This window comes from Diabrotica virgifera, chromosome 5, assembly GCF_917563875.1.
Source record: "Diabrotica virgifera virgifera chromosome 5, PGI_DIABVI_V3a".
Lineage (NCBI taxonomy): Eukaryota > Metazoa > Arthropoda > Insecta > Coleoptera > Chrysomelidae > Diabrotica > Diabrotica virgifera.
Genome location: NC_065447.1, coordinates 75,130,135 through 75,146,082, shown reverse-complemented (window position 1 = coordinate 75,146,082; position 15,948 = coordinate 75,130,135). Strand labels below are relative to the sequence as shown.

Here is a 15,948-nt window from a genome sequence, read left to right as displayed (position 1 = left end):
ATTATTAGGACTTTGGTATTTAAAATTTCTTAAAAATAAATACGTACTTTAATATATAGTGCTTATAAAGATTAAGCATACACTTACTTCGGTTCTCTCGTAGTCAACTTGAGTTCAAAAATATTGTCCACACTCTTGCGAGAACGTTTGGCGACTCAAAATCAACGACAGTGAAAGCTTTGAACTACTAGTTAGGCTAACTTTCGGATAATCCGAACTTTTCGGAATCTGAACAGGCTGTCCCCCCAATTACTACGGATTTTCGGGCTTCTACTGTATTTGTAATGGTCTTTATTATAACGAATTCTATTCCGATCACTGAACTTGACAACATGAATATAGTAACTTCACCAGAATACACCAATAGCTTACTTATAAAAAGCAAACTGAACGAGATTCTTGGATGAGACTACCTAAACTGCACAAACATCTTCACCGATGCCTCTAAATCCAATCAAGTTATTGTTTGTGCATTTGTAACTCCAACGTCTACTTTCCAATTTAAACTACAGCCTAGTTCAAGCGTTTTCACCGCTGAACTATTTGCTCTGTATCGCGCCCTAAAACATGCAAACCTCTCAAATATTTCAAAACCTCTGTCTTTCACCGACTCGCTTAGCTCTCTTCTCGCAATGCAGCATCTGTATCCTGAAAGTCCTTTAGAGAAACTAATAAAAACTGAACTACAGATTGCCCAAGAGAACAACACAACTCCGAAATTTATATGGATCCCATCACATATAGGAATTATCGGCAATGAAGAGACAGACAGAAGTTCTCGTAATGCAGCAACAAGTGCAAAATCTGAATTAGTGCGTGAGTGTGTATGCAAAGATCTCAAAACGTTTTTTTAAACAAAAAGTGATCGGTCAGTGGTAACGCGAATGGTTTTTGTCGCAATCTAAACTAAAATCGGTAACACCAGATACACGACAGTGGCAAACAAGTGCTAGTTCACGGTTTATTCAAACGGTTCTAACGCGTCTACGTGTAGGACACACCAAGATTACACATTACACACTCATATTTACTTTCGGCTAGTAAACGTCCCATGTGCGACCTATGTGGTACTAGGCCAGGGTAATAAGACAAAAATATACCCTGTTCGTGACACTCGAGCAGCCAGGGTACTGAAGCGTTTTTTCGACAGGTAATACCTATAAGAGCAAAGTGTAACTATTTCCTGCGTAGGATCTGGCGGCCATTTTTATTTATAAACAATTAACTGCCAAAAAATGGCATTTTTCCCTTTTTTTCAAATCAATGGAAAACAACGGAACTTATGATTTTTTTAGTACAAATATCTTTGAGATCATGGAAAAAGCTTTAAAATGACATATTACAAAGAATGATATACTCATTTATTGTTAATATAATTGCGAAAAAAAGTCGGAATTGCAAAAAAAAATATTTTCGCAATAACTGCTGTAAAAATTAGTGTACAGATTTGAAATTTTTGTCAAATGAGGGTTCTTTGGTGCTTAATATGAGATAAAAATTTCAAAGCGATTCATTTAATTGTTTAAATTTTATTCAAATTGTTTATCCCAGAGAGCACTTTTTTGCAATAACATAAGTCAAAAAAAAATGACGTTAGAACCATTCCACAAGTATCAAATGAAAGAGCATGAGCTATATTTTCAACTTGGTTTAAAGAAAGCAAATAAAAAATACATTTATTAGTAATAAATAATTATGCAAAAGTATCGTAAATCTTTCCTTATAAAGTTTTTGAATAACTTTTACCAAAAAAATTAACTTTTTTACCCTGTTTTACAGTTGAGTCCGCGAGTCTTTACCCGTGCGTCATCATTTAAAGCATACGAAATAAGTCGGAAATCTATTTCACGCAACAACAACTGACAGAAAGTGGTTACTGTTCCGATTACGGGTTTTATTATAAAATTTGACGTTATCAAATATATAGAATGTCAAATGTAAGTTTTGCTTCAAAATGTTTGTGCAGAATTACAGCTACATTTGAAGTAGTTTAATAAATTCTTTTATTATTATTGATTAATAAATATATAAACAATTTATAAAAAAATTCAATAACATATTTTATTTTTGTTATTTTATTCACTTTGACGGAAATCTAAACACAATCATTTCTTTACTGTGTGAATGACGTTAGCTTTGTATGTTTTAAATATTAATTGCCAAAATATAATTATTTACCTTAAAATTTCAAAGCCCAATATAAAATAAGTTCTGAAAACAACTGTTTGTGTAATATAAAGAAACTTCAAAACGCAAAATTTCGACAAAAACCGCAAAAAATTCAACTGACTGAGAGCCACAAAAGTAAACAAAGCAGAAACGTCAAACAAATTGTGCTTAAAATATAAAAACATACCGAATCGTCTTTTTTTGTACCTATCTCTTTTCAATGCACTGAGTCTAGATGGTTCATAAAAATAACATGTGTTTTTACTTAATAACAAACGGCAGCTGGTTTGTCACGAGTTTCATGCGTGGAAGAGAATGATGCTAGATAAAAAGTATGTGTTTTATCTCGCCAGGTATTAATGACGCACGGGTAAAGACTCGCGGACTCAACTGTAAGTGCACAACTACCAAGTAATGTTATTTATATCATAATTGATAGAAAATTGTAATAAATATGTATAATTTCTTAAATAACAAAATAAAAAGTTTATAAGGAAAGATTTACGATACTTTTGCATATTTATTTATTACTAATAAATGCATTTTTTATTCGCTTTTTTTAAACGAAGTTGAAAATATAGCTCTCATGCTCTTTCATTTGACACCTGTGGAATGATTCTAACGTCATTTTTTCCTGACTTATGTTATTGCAAAAAAAATGCTCTCTGGGATAAACAATTTGAATAAAATTTAAACAATTAAATAAATCGCTTTGAAATTTTTATCACATATTAAGCACCAAAGAACCCTTATATGACAAAAATTTCAAAGCTGTACCCTAATTTTTACAATAGATATTGCGATATTAATTTTTTTTGCAATTCCGACCTTTTTTCGCAATTATATTAACAATAAATGAGCATATGAAACTTTGTAATACATCATTTTAAAGCTTTTTCCATAATCTCAAAGATATTTGTACTAAAAAAACCATAAGTGTCACTGTATTCCATTGATTTGAAAAAAAAGGGAAAATGCCATTTTTTGACACTTAATTGTTTATAAATAAAAATGGCCGCCAGATCCTACGCAGGAAATAGTAACAATTTGCTCTTATAGGTATTACCTGTCGAAAAAACGCTTCAGTACCCTGGCTGCTCGAGTGTCACGGAAAAAACCTTATTACCCTGGACTATACGCCTTTTACCGTCACCCATCTGTTAATTGAGTGTCCAAAATATCAAAGTGAACGTTCAATAAACAATCTACCAAATACTCTACCAGCTTTATTAGGAGAAAACTGTCCAGTAAAAGACTTATTCAACTATCAAATGTCAAACAATATTTTGTATCAAATCTAGTTATTTGTTATTTGTTAAAAATCATTGATAACCTTTGTTTATCAAGTAATTCCGCTAATAACCTGTTGATGGATGCGGTATAGGCCTGGATCCCACGTACCAAAAAAAGTTGATAATAGCAACCTGAAAATTTGTTTATAGCTTAACGGTGTCTAGTCGGACAAACTTTGATGTACGGGAACACTGGAACAAGGGAAGTTTTAATTGTGAAAGAGTTTAAAAATTTGGAACGTCAGATTACGAAAACGTCTCGTGTATTTTGTCGGACAGAACATCCAATTGATTTGTTACCCTTTCATGAAACTCTCATGCAAAAATCAGACTGCTATTACTAACCAATATGATTCCTGTCATTGTCATTTGACATGTTCTTCGTGTTCCACTCTTTAAAATGCCCAGTTGGTGATAAACACCAGTCCGATTTTTGCATGAGAGTTTAATGAAATGGTAACAAATCAATTGGAAGTTCTGTCTGACAAAATACATGGAACGTTTTCGTAGTCTGACGTTCCAAATTTTTAAGCTATTCCACAATTGGTTTAAAAACAACTGTTTTAAACTTCTCCTGTTCCAGTGTTCCCATACATCAAAGTTTGTCCGACTAGACACCCTTAAGCTATAAAAAAAATTTTCAGCATGCTATTAATCAACTTTTTTTCGTAAGCAGGATCCAGGTCTAGTAATTTTTCTTTAATAAAAAAAAATATAGTAACTTTCAATAATCTCTTTAGCATTCTCTATCCAAAACATTAATAATCTGTCTAAACAGCATTGACCTATATGGCCTAAAAGAGTATCCTCTCTCCCCATTCGTTGATCTTTTGTCAGGGCGTGGTGACATTCTAAATATTGTTAGCTTGCTGTCTCCGTTGGCTGCCATCATATGCCAGATGGACGACATAATGTAGGTTCCCCCCTTCCTCTATTTTCCCACCAGGCTCTTCATTTGATCTGTCTATCCTGTTGGAGATCTTTCTCTTGGTCTTCGGCCTTCTATTGCCAACAGTTCCATTGTCCCCAACCGTTGAAGTAATTTAGTTATGCTTGGTTTACTTTTTTTAATAGTCTGTCCTGGTAATAAAGCTTTTCCAGAATTGACAGGTACCTATTTCTATGTTTTGTCTAGGACACGCTTATTATACAGACCCATATTTCGAAGGCTTTCATCGTACTGCTATCAATTTTTTAAGTCCATGTCTTAGCTGCATGTGAAGCCATGGGAAAAATTAGGGCGTTGGCCAGTAGTATTCCTTGGTATTGTTTGGCCTTTCCACATTCTAAGGAGCAATCACCATTGTTGGTTATAAGGGAGCCCAAGTATACAAATCTCTCTACTACTTCGAAATTCACTTCAAAATAAGAGAGCTAAAAGGAACTACAACGTTAACGGGATTTTATTATCTCATATGGTTAACGGACCTCTGAATTTGAAAAAACCGCGGAGTGCTACCATTTAAATGGGTGCGTTTTTGAGAAAAGAGCGAATTAGTCCCTAGGCACAGGACGAATTAGGGTGAGTTCTATGCACGTTTGGTACAAACACGTCTACAGGAAAATTGTTCCAGGTTAAATTTACTATCGAAATATCACATTTTAAATTCAAAAATGTTTTTTTTACGAAAATATATTCAAAAGAAAAGAAAGAAAAAAACACGAACGAAAGCAATTTTGATTTTTGCCCCATAACTTTTTTCCACAGTGATATAAGTATAGGCATTGCTTCAGCGAAAAATAACCTTCATCCTTCGTTTTTAAAATGACGTTTGGTAGAAGTCTCCAGGATTTATAGTTTCCGAAATAGGATTTTTCAAACTTCGCCGCTCACAGCATTCTTGGGCGTTTTCCTCTTTATTTCGCAAACATTGTGCTGTAACTTTTTTCTACGCATTTCTAGGTATATGCAATGGTACATTTAGTAGAAAGAAAAGTCAATTACATTTATAATGGTCTACTGTATAAGGTTGTACGACTGTTTTTAAGCAAGTTCTGCTTTTTCAAGGTTTTATACTTTTAATGATTTTTGATATTTCCTACGATTATTTTTTAAAATTCTCATTATGATTTTTTTCTTGTACATTTAGGTATATACTTGTGTGATAAAAAAAGCTTATTTTCTTTACTTTAAAATGGTGTTTTGCAAAAAATTCTAGGACTATTTTTAAACAAGATATCCGTAGAATATCCAAAGGTATCCGTATTCTGAGAAAAATTTAAAAAATTTTAATTTTATTCAATTAGAAGAATATAATTGCATATTGTTACATAATTTTTATTCCAAATAACCTTTCTTAATAACACTTTTCGATATTGTGAAATATAAAGGTACTTTACTCCTGAGCGAAATTCATATTTTTAACATACCTCGTATACTATTGATAAAATTTGATATTTGATGATTGCATATTGGGTTTTTGACGATACAGAGCATTTTATAAAGAATAATTTTTTTTATAAAGTTAATAATAAAAAAGTTGTCCATATGGTTCCAACTTAGTGGGACCTATTGCATGTGTATATGTCACATTTTGAAAAAGCATATCTGGCTTAAAAATAGTCCTAGAACTTTTTACCATACACCATTTTCAAGTAAAGTAAAGAAATTATGCTTTCTTTTTATTGCACAATGTATATACTAAATATACAATAAAAAAGTTATAATGAGAAATTTAAAAACAATCGTAAATAATATCAAAAATCATTAAAAGTATAAAATTTTGAAAAAACCATATCTTGCTTAAAGATAGTCACACAGACTTCTACAATAGACCAGTTTAAAGGTAATTGACTTTTCTTCCTATTAAATGGAACATTGCATACACCTAAAGCTGCGTAGAAAAAAGTTACAGAACAATGTATGAGAAGTAACAAGGAAAATTGCCCAAACTCGCTGTGAGTGGCGAAGTTTGAAAGATCATATTTTGGAAACTGTAAACGATAGAGACTTCTACCAGACGTCATTTTAAAGAGGAATGATGGATGTTATTTTTCGCTGATGCAATGTCTATACCTATATCTCCGTGGAAAAAAGTTATGGGACAGAAAACAAAATTATTATCTTTCGTGTTTTTCTCTTGCTTTTCTTTTGAATATATTTTTGTAAAAAGAAAATATTTTTTACTTTATAATGTGATATTTCGATAGTAAATTTAACCACGAACAATTTGCCTGTAGACGTGTTTGTACCAAAAGTGCATAGAACTCACCCTAATTCGCCCTGTGCCTAGGGACCAATTCAACCCTTTCTCAAAAACGCACCCCTTTAAATGGTTGCAATCCGCGGTTTTTTCATATTTAGAGGTTCGCTGACTATATGAAACAATAAAACTCCGTTAACATTGTAGTTCCTTTCTAAAATACATAACCAATAACCTACATGTGTGGTAGATTATTATTTGTACTGTCTACGATCATTATTTTTGTTTTCTCGGTGTTAACCTGAAGTTTGAATAATTTGCTTATGAGGCTTAGCCGTTCTGTGATGGTAATTATTTCGACTTCATTAACTGCTTCGACTTCATTAACTGCTAGTATAAGTGACGTTACTGACTTTTCTACCTCCTATTGTGATTCGTCCATTCCATTCGTCGAGTACTTTCCTCATTATAATAATATATTCAGAATAATGTTGTATAATAATGGGGATATTATGCAGCCCTGTCTAGTTCCTTAGTTTGTTTTAAACTCATATATTCTACTTTATGGTAGGGGAGCAAAGTATGCTAAATGTGCAGTCACTCGAGCGTTATGGGGACCGTTAAGTTAAGTAAAGTTTTCCATTTTAGTAGGCGCTTCCCATTTTTTAATTTAATTTTTTATTTCCAACAATGGTTTTTTGCGATTATAACGCCATCTATCCATAATTCGAAAAAATGTTTCGAATAAAAGTTACTTGTTTTTACGTAAGGAATGCAAATATGCAATAAAAAATGGGGGCTCCTATTTAAGAGTTTAAAGTAACCCCCCACCCCACCTCCGTGTGAGGTCATGTTTGGTGCCATTCGATAGATTTTTAAAAAATATTGAATACGTATATTTTACAGTTTTTCGATCTGATGTTCATTTCGCGAAATATCGCGGGATTCGTATTTAAAATATTAAATTTACCCCCCACCCCTCTCCGTGGGAAGTCGTGTTTGGTATCATTCGATAGATTTTTAAAGGATATTGATCACATACTTGTCAGTGTTTCGATCTGCCATTCATTTCGCGAAATATTCGCTTTTTTCTTGTAAAATTTTGGGACTCACCTATTTAATTACGCCCTGCTCAAATCGTCAGATTTTTGAAATATACACTCTTTTGCATGTACTTAACTTACCTTATTTTAATCTGACAATTTCGAGTTTTTTTGAGGATAGAATTTTTTTTTCGGTCCCCCCTTAATGAACGCCCCTGTGTTTAGAGCCAATATATGGTAGAGGGACATCGGCAGGGTACCAGGTTTCTCCCCATACGATAGTCTGACGCGCTCGAGTAACTGCAAAAATCCCCGCATGGGCTCCCCTACCATTAACTTTAGCTGAGTTTTTATGATACACATTGCTTATTATGTTTCTGCAAAGCTCTCAATCAGTTTTTTTTTCTTCATTATAGTCTTGAATGGCTTAAAGTTTTGGCTTGAACTCTCGATCCAAATATTTAAAAAGATAAAGGCAGTTTTTGTTTATATTCGATTCAGAGTTGGACCACCATCTTCATATAGCTATTTCAGCATCCTCATGCATGCCTCCTCAGTGAAGCTATGCAGTCACAACTCTGAAAGGAATATTATAAACAATCTGCCTATTTAAGAGAAACCATCGCGATACAATGATTCCACCTTTTGAGATGCAATCTAGCGACATCTCTCGTATTACGAGGAAAACAACGAAAAGACCTAGATACAAAGTTTACTACTTTTTAAACAATTAGAATAATTGAAATAAAAATATAATAAACAATATTTTAAATCCAAGACTTTTCGTTAATAAACTGCTTTCTGGCTGCATCCCGTATCTCCGGATTTTACAATATACAGGGTGTCCAGAAACTCTACCGACAAACGAAGACAGGAGATTCCTCAGGCAATTTTAAGACAATTTAACCAAATTCACCCAGTCCAAAAATGCTTCCTAAGGGAGCTAGAGCTCTTTGAAAATGGCATCTTGTAACTAGTTTTTCTTAAATACCTCCAGAACGCTTCTAGTTAGAAGAACAAAATTTTGTACGCATATTAATCTTCCAGAGATAAATCGATTCCATCCATTGCGAATTTATAGTACCGGTCATAGGCGTCCGTTTTGGGTAGGGTAACGGCTATTTTATCGCATAACTTTTTTATCTTTACATTTTAAGCATCTTTCACTTTGGATTATTAAATTGTGAGGTATGCTAGTACTAAAAGGTACTCTTTATTTAAGTCGGTAGGACAAACCGTTTTCTAGAAAAATCGATTTGAAAATTTTTCGTCTCTTGAATTTGAAAAAAAATTGAAAAAAAATTTGAAAAAAAAAACGGTGTATTTTACCAACTTGAAGCAAGAGGAACCTTTACTACTAGAATACCTCATAATTTAAAAATCTAGTGTCAAAAATGCTTAAAAATTAAAGACAAAAAAGTTATGCGATAAAAAATAACCGTTGACCTACCTAAAACCGACGCATATGACCAATGCTAGAAATTCGCAATTAATAAAATCGATTCATCTCTGGAATATAATTGAACGTACAAGTTTTCGTTTTTCTAAATAGTTTTTTTGAAAATTTTTTTTTGAAATTTAAAAACGAAAAATTTTCAAATCAATTTTTCTAGAAAACGGTGTATCCTATCGGCTTAAAACAAGAGTACCTTTTAGTACAAGAATACCTCACAATTTAATAATCCAGAGTCAAAAATGCTTAAAAGTTAAAGACAAAAAAGTTATGCGATAAAGTAACCGTTGCCCTACCCAAAACGGACGCCTATGACCGGTACTAGAAATTTGCAATGGATGGAATCGATTTATCTCTGAAAGATAAATATGCATACCAGTTTTTGTTTTTCTAAGTGGAAGCGTTCCGGAGGTATTTAAGAAAAACTAATTACCAGACGTCATCTTCAAATAGCTCTAGCTCCCTTAGGAAGCACTTTCGGACTAAGTGAATTGGGTTAAATTGTCTTAAAATTATCTGAGGAATCTCCTGTATTCGTTTGTCGGTAGAGTTTCTGGACACCCTGTATAATCACAGAGACGACGAAAATAGGAGAAAGCAAAAAATAGAGGACACTTAGGCCACGCATTTACCTTCTCTTCGTCTAGGAAAAGCACCGAAAGACAGTTTATAATATCTTTCCAAATATTTAACTTTTTGTAAGAGTTCGTGACTTTCATTTTTAGCAGCTTATGATCTGATCCACAGTATGCTCCAGACATAGTTTTTAGGTTTATTACTGAGGTTTTCGATCTTTTCCGCATGAGTATGTAGTCAATTTGATTTTTGTGTTCTTTATCTGGATTACTCTAAGTTGATAGTATTTTTGGGTGGTGTTTGTAAGTATGTTTCTGTAAGTTGGAACCATAATATGATTCAATCATGATTCATTCAAATTTCATAATTTCCATATTATGGAAAACTTTTTTATTATAAAGGACCCCGCAACACTCCTTATGGAAAAGTGGTCCCTGTCAAATTTAACGAAAGTTTGGTAAATAATACTTCTGGGTGTGTAGATTAAAAAAGTCCATGGGACCTGGGTCTGAATAACTACTATTCTCGAGCTACAGCGTACTGAAGATATTGGATTCAGGTGCTCGGTGTATGTTAAGTGCACTCACTCACGGTCAAGTGAACGAAAATATTTATTATTGGAAGAAGAGATACTCATTTTTCTCACGCATATTTGCGTGTTGCATATGAATTCTTGGTCAAAAATAGATGCATCATATTTTAGTCTTCAGAAAACCTCCGAAAAGTCCTCAGGAAACTAAAGAAGTGCTGCTAGAGTGATATAACAATTATCATGTTTTCATGAATGTTTCGCAGTTATCCAATACCAGCAAAGCTGCAGTTCCGCCTTATCTTTAGAAAACTACTGAACAGTGGCGGATCTAGCGGACAGGAATGGGGTTATTTCACCCGTAACATGCTCCGGAATTAACAAATTTTCAGCTTGCTATTAATCAACTTTTTTCATACGCGGGATCCAGACCTAAAACTTATATGGAATCATCTGATATTTATTAATATTTCGTGCGAATTTAAAAAAACGAAAACACGAAGTCAAACAATATTTATTTTAAAGCAATTTAATAACAAATACATAACAATTAAATAAAATAATAAACTATTTAACAAACAAAGTGAAAGTAGTTGTTTTAAAGTCAATAGCATACAAAATTTCAATGTAAAACGAATAATGTTTAAATTGTTTTTATTTATTTTTTTGTAGTCAGTGTTATCACCTCTAGTCCTTATGCAAGCTTCAGTTTGCGTGGGCACGCTCCTAATTAAATTATCAACATTCTGTTGTGGTAGGTTGCTCCATGCTTTACGAGCAGCTTGTACTAGCCGTGCGGTATTTTGTGAATTATCTCAGCGAGCTCTAATTTTTCTTTTAAGCATATCCCACAAATACTCTATACGGCTAAGCTCGGGTGAGCAAGCAGACCACTCCAAACAAGGGTTACCTTCTACTTCAATGATGTCTGTAGTCACTCTAATGATATGTGGAGTATTGTGGAGGTCCATTATCATAAAAGAAAATTAAATTTTATCCTAGTTGTACCTCTCCAGAGCCTAACTACAAGCATTGATTAATAACTACAAGATAAAGATATATTATTAGAAAGATATATTATTATTTGTTCCATCGTTTCTTTCAAAACATCCCGCGTAAACACACTTATGCGTTACAGAGGCCATTTTATTTAAAATGTTAGTCCTTTTTTTAATTTTGCTATAACTTGTCACAACACTTGTCACAGATAATACACCTCTAGGGTAAGTTCGGCCCTGACACTACTCCTACCTCCTCGCAAGTCAGAGAGGGAATGAGAAATCTCGATACGGTTTTCAAGTAGCGCCATCTAGTTGTTGATACGTCTTTCGGTTACCAAGAGGTGAGCTATCTAGAGGAATATTTATAATCAATGCTACAAGTTATCAACATACCTTTGAGCAGTTAAAGTTGATTGTATGAAAATTAAAGAAGTTTTTTTACAGATCACAATTCCTCTCCAGAACATTACACTTCCCGTTGTATATTTGTAAACAGATCTGACAGTTTTCGTTCTTGCTTGTCTTTCTGGACCTCTAAGTACAATATTTCGTGGGTCATCTGATTTTACACAAATCCTGACTTTTTCTGAAAATAGCATATTTTGTCAATTCCCAATGTTCCAGTTTTGGTGGTAAAGACACCAATTTAGGCGATCAATCTTGTGCTGCCTGGATAACTCGGGAACCCATAACCGTCTCCTGCTGTATACTTCTTGGCACGAACTCTTCTTCTTATCGTTTCAACTAAAACAGTTACACCTGTAGCTTCCAAAAGTGAGAAATGTTTGGGTGTATTCCAGCTGATTGGACAATTAAACGATCGTAGCGAGTCGTTATTCATTCTTGGCGACTTTTCCTTGCTTTATTTTTGAGATTTCCTAGTTCCTGTTACCTGGCATAGGTTTTGGACAGAGACTGTGTTATGTCTAGCTCTACAGCTATGTCCCTCTGAGAACATTTCTTGCTCCACAAGACCAATAATATTTCCCCGTTGTAAGTTCTGTAATCCCACATGAGGCATATTTTCGTTTTTGGACGTAAAAGTTAGTTTATTTATTTTCGTTCAATTTGCAACTCAAGCAAATAACCTATACCGTACCGAGCTGTACTATCTGATTGTCTTACAGATTTGTTTGTTTTCAATAAAAACCTTTATTCTTCGCAACAATAACAAGTTTTTTCAAAAGAAATAAATATTACTTTGATATAGATGGTGATTCCATATAATTTTACTTGTGTGTATAAATAGGACGAGGTGATAAAACAAGTAAAAATAAAAGGAATACTAAGTAATAAAATGCAATCAAACAGAGTATGTTATGCGGATGATGCAGTTCTTATAGCAGTCAATGAAGACTATCTACAAAGAATATTACATCAGTTCAAGAGTAAGACTAATTAATTTAACATGAAAATATCGCTTCAAAAAAACTAAGTACAGTGGAAATAATAAGAAATAAACAATACTGTATACAACTGTACGTAATTTAGATGTATTTAATGTGCATATATTTCATGTTTCTGCAATCATAATGTAGTTTATCTGTAAGTATGTATACCATAAATGATTACTTTTTAAGATATTCTCCGGCTAACCCGGATTTTCGATAATCCGGATCGGCTGCAGTCCCGATTAATCCGACTTATCGAGGTTCCACTGTAGTATCGAAAGAACCAAAAAGACGAAAATTTAAATTGAAAAGCGAATGGAAAAAAGCAAAAACGTAATAAGTAAAATTTAAATACCTTAGAATTATGTTATTACCATGACAGCAGTACTTAGAAACAAATGAAATAGAGTTCTAAGAAGAATAGCAAAGACAGCGATAGACAAAACAAGGAGTAATGAGGTAACGAGATCAGAAATGTGTGCAGGATAAGCAAAAAAATGAGTAGGTGAAAATAGAAAGGAAGGATCGTTACTATAAGAAGCATATTATGTCAATATAAAAAGAGATGGAATAATAATAATATTCCAACAAAATAAAAGGCAACGTTGTAGAAAAACGCGCCTTACTTATGCTTAAATCAAATCGGAACAAATTGTATGGTATACCTAGACCCAAACCCAGACATCCAAAGTGAAAGTTATCCTTCAACACCAAATAGTTCTATATTATGGTCCACATAATATTCAGAAAAAAGTCACACCATTTTAAGCGTCGGGTTTGGGAGGTGAGGGGGGAGAAATCGGTAAATTCGTAGTTTTTTACGTGTTTCGTGAATATTTCTAAAACTATACGATTTAGCATAAATAACCGTCTGTACAAAAATGTTCTACATTAAATTTGAAATAAAAAAAGCCCTATGCATAATCCTTCTAAAATGAACGGTTTCAAAGTTACTGAGGTAGTATAATATAATTGGTCCAAAAAAAGGCCTAACCTAAACATCCAAAGTAGCAGTTTTCCTCCAACACCAAATTGTTCTATATGGTCCACATATTGTTCAGTAAAAAGTTACACCATTTTGAGCTTCCGGTTTGGGGGGGGGGAGATGGGGGAGAAGTCGGTAAATTAGTAGTTTTTTTACGTTTTTCGTCAATATTTCTGAAACTATGCTTTAGCGTAAACAATGTTCTATACAAAAATGTTCTATAAAAATTTAAAACAAAAAAGGTCGTGTACATAATTGTTATAAAATCAACAGTTCCAGAGTTACGAAGGGTGAAAATTGGAGGTTTCCGATCATTTTTATATTTTTTGGGCAATTTCCTACTGATTTTCTGTAACAGGATTGTGTTTTATAAATCAAATTTGCTATTTCAGTGGCCGATGGTATGTTAGTGATAAGCCCTTGAAGAAACGTCAACCTCACCACCCAAAATCATCATCAATTGCCCAAAAAATATAAAAAGTATCGAAAACCTCCACTTTTCACCCTCCGTAACTCTGGAACCGTTAATTTTATAACAATTATGTATAGGACCTTTTTTGTTTTAAATTTTATGTAGAATATTTTTGTATAGAACATTGTTTACGCTAAAGTATAGTTTTAGAAATATTGACGAAAAACCTACTAATTTACCGACTTCTCCCCCATCTCCCCCCAAACCGGACGCTCAAAATGGTGTAACTTTTTACTGAACCATATATGGACGATATAGAACAATTTGGTCTAGGAGGAAAACTTTTATTTTGGATGTCTGGGTTAGGCCTTTTTTTGGACCAATTATACTATTCTACCTCAGTAACTTTGGAACCGTTCATTTTAGAAGGATTATGCATAGGACCTTTTTCATTTCAAATTTAATGTAGAACATTTTTGTATGAAGGGTTGTTCATGCTAAACCGCACAGTTTTAGAAATATTGACGAAAAACCTATAAAACTAACGAATTTACCGATTTCTCCCCCCTCTACCCCCAAAACCGACGCTCAAAATGGTGTGACTTTTTTCTGAACATTATGTGGACCATATAGAACAATTTGGTGTTGGAGGATAACTTTCACTTTGAATGTCTCGGTTATGCCATCTTTTGGATCAATTCTATCATACTAAAATACGCTATTAAAAGTATATCAAAATAAAATTATTTTTGGTTTTCTCCTGTTTTTTAGAATTAGATATTCCTATCTCTGTAATTCAAATATTTTCTTTCTGTTTTAGCTGGCTTATTCCTTACTTTGCCAAAGGGTATAAAAGAGATCTAACTGAAGATGATATGTATAAACATAGATCTGAACATGATTCAGGATCGCTGGGTGCAAGATTGGAGCGAAGATGGAGCAAACACATTAAAAATAACAAAAACCCAGCTTACTGGAAAGTACTCATAGGAACATTTTTCTGCGAAATATTCTTATTAAACATATTGGCTTTTACAACTGAAGGTATAAGGTAGGGTACAATGGCATCTTCTTTAAATTTTTCTAATCTCGTAGTATAGTTATGAGTGACAATCCAGTTGCCAAAACAACAAGTGTGCTTATTGCAGTCTCACAAACTCAAGTTTCAAATCTCAATCTATCAGCTAAATACAACTTTAAATTTGAATAACTATAGTTCGACTAATAGTCGAATCCGCTTATTGGAATAGCCTTCGTGTAAAGCAAAAGTATTCCTATAACCGGAATATTCTAATAACCGATCATTGGATGCCAGTAGAAACGTTTCGACGTTTCGGGACCTCAAATTTCTATTCCTTAAACCGGGATATTCCTATAACCGGTATTCTAATAAGAGGGTTCGACATAACATATTCAGATTTTTTTATGAGATTCATTTGGTATGGTATTACCTAACTTGCAACTGGCCTACACATATCGCTTTAATTTTTATCCATAGGTAGCTTTACTGTAGTATAGTGAATGAAGGTCAAAATTAACCTCTGATTTTGGTGAACCTCCATCAATTTTCATAAAATTGTTGAGTGGTTAGAGTGTTTGAGGATAACTACTCAAAGAACAAAAGTGAAAAATGGTGCGAGCTTGCACTTTTAACGTGGGGGTGGATGCAACCACTTCTCGGGGGTGAAAACTATTTTATTAAAAATAACCCAATAAACTGATAGAGAGTCCAATTCTAAGCAAAATTTGTTAATTAAAGTTATTAATAGTTATTTATGATATAAGTGTTAAAAGTACACGTTTAAGGCACGCATGAAAAATGTACTTTTTAACACGCATATCATACAATATTTTTTCTACAAACGTAATTACAGGACAATATCTAAAAAAACCTTTACTTGAACTTGACTGACATTCCAATTTTATATTTTTTTGACATTACATCAAAATTGCA

The 15,948-nt window shown here is 33.3% G+C and overlaps 1 protein-coding gene across 2 annotated transcripts in view; it reads left to right on the top strand.

Annotated features, from left to right (window-relative positions):
* The window catches only part of LOC114326681 (ATP-binding cassette sub-family C member 4), a 111,801-nt gene that overhangs the window by 12,447 nt on the left and 83,406 nt on the right, over window positions 1–15,948 (top strand). For both annotated transcript variants that reach the window (XM_028275089.2, XM_050650152.1), the window contains exon 3: window positions 14,815–15,045. In XM_028275089.2, the coding sequence (XP_028130890.2) occupies window positions 14,815–15,045 (231 nt within the window). The remainder of the gene's footprint in view (window positions 1–14,814; window positions 15,046–15,948) is intronic.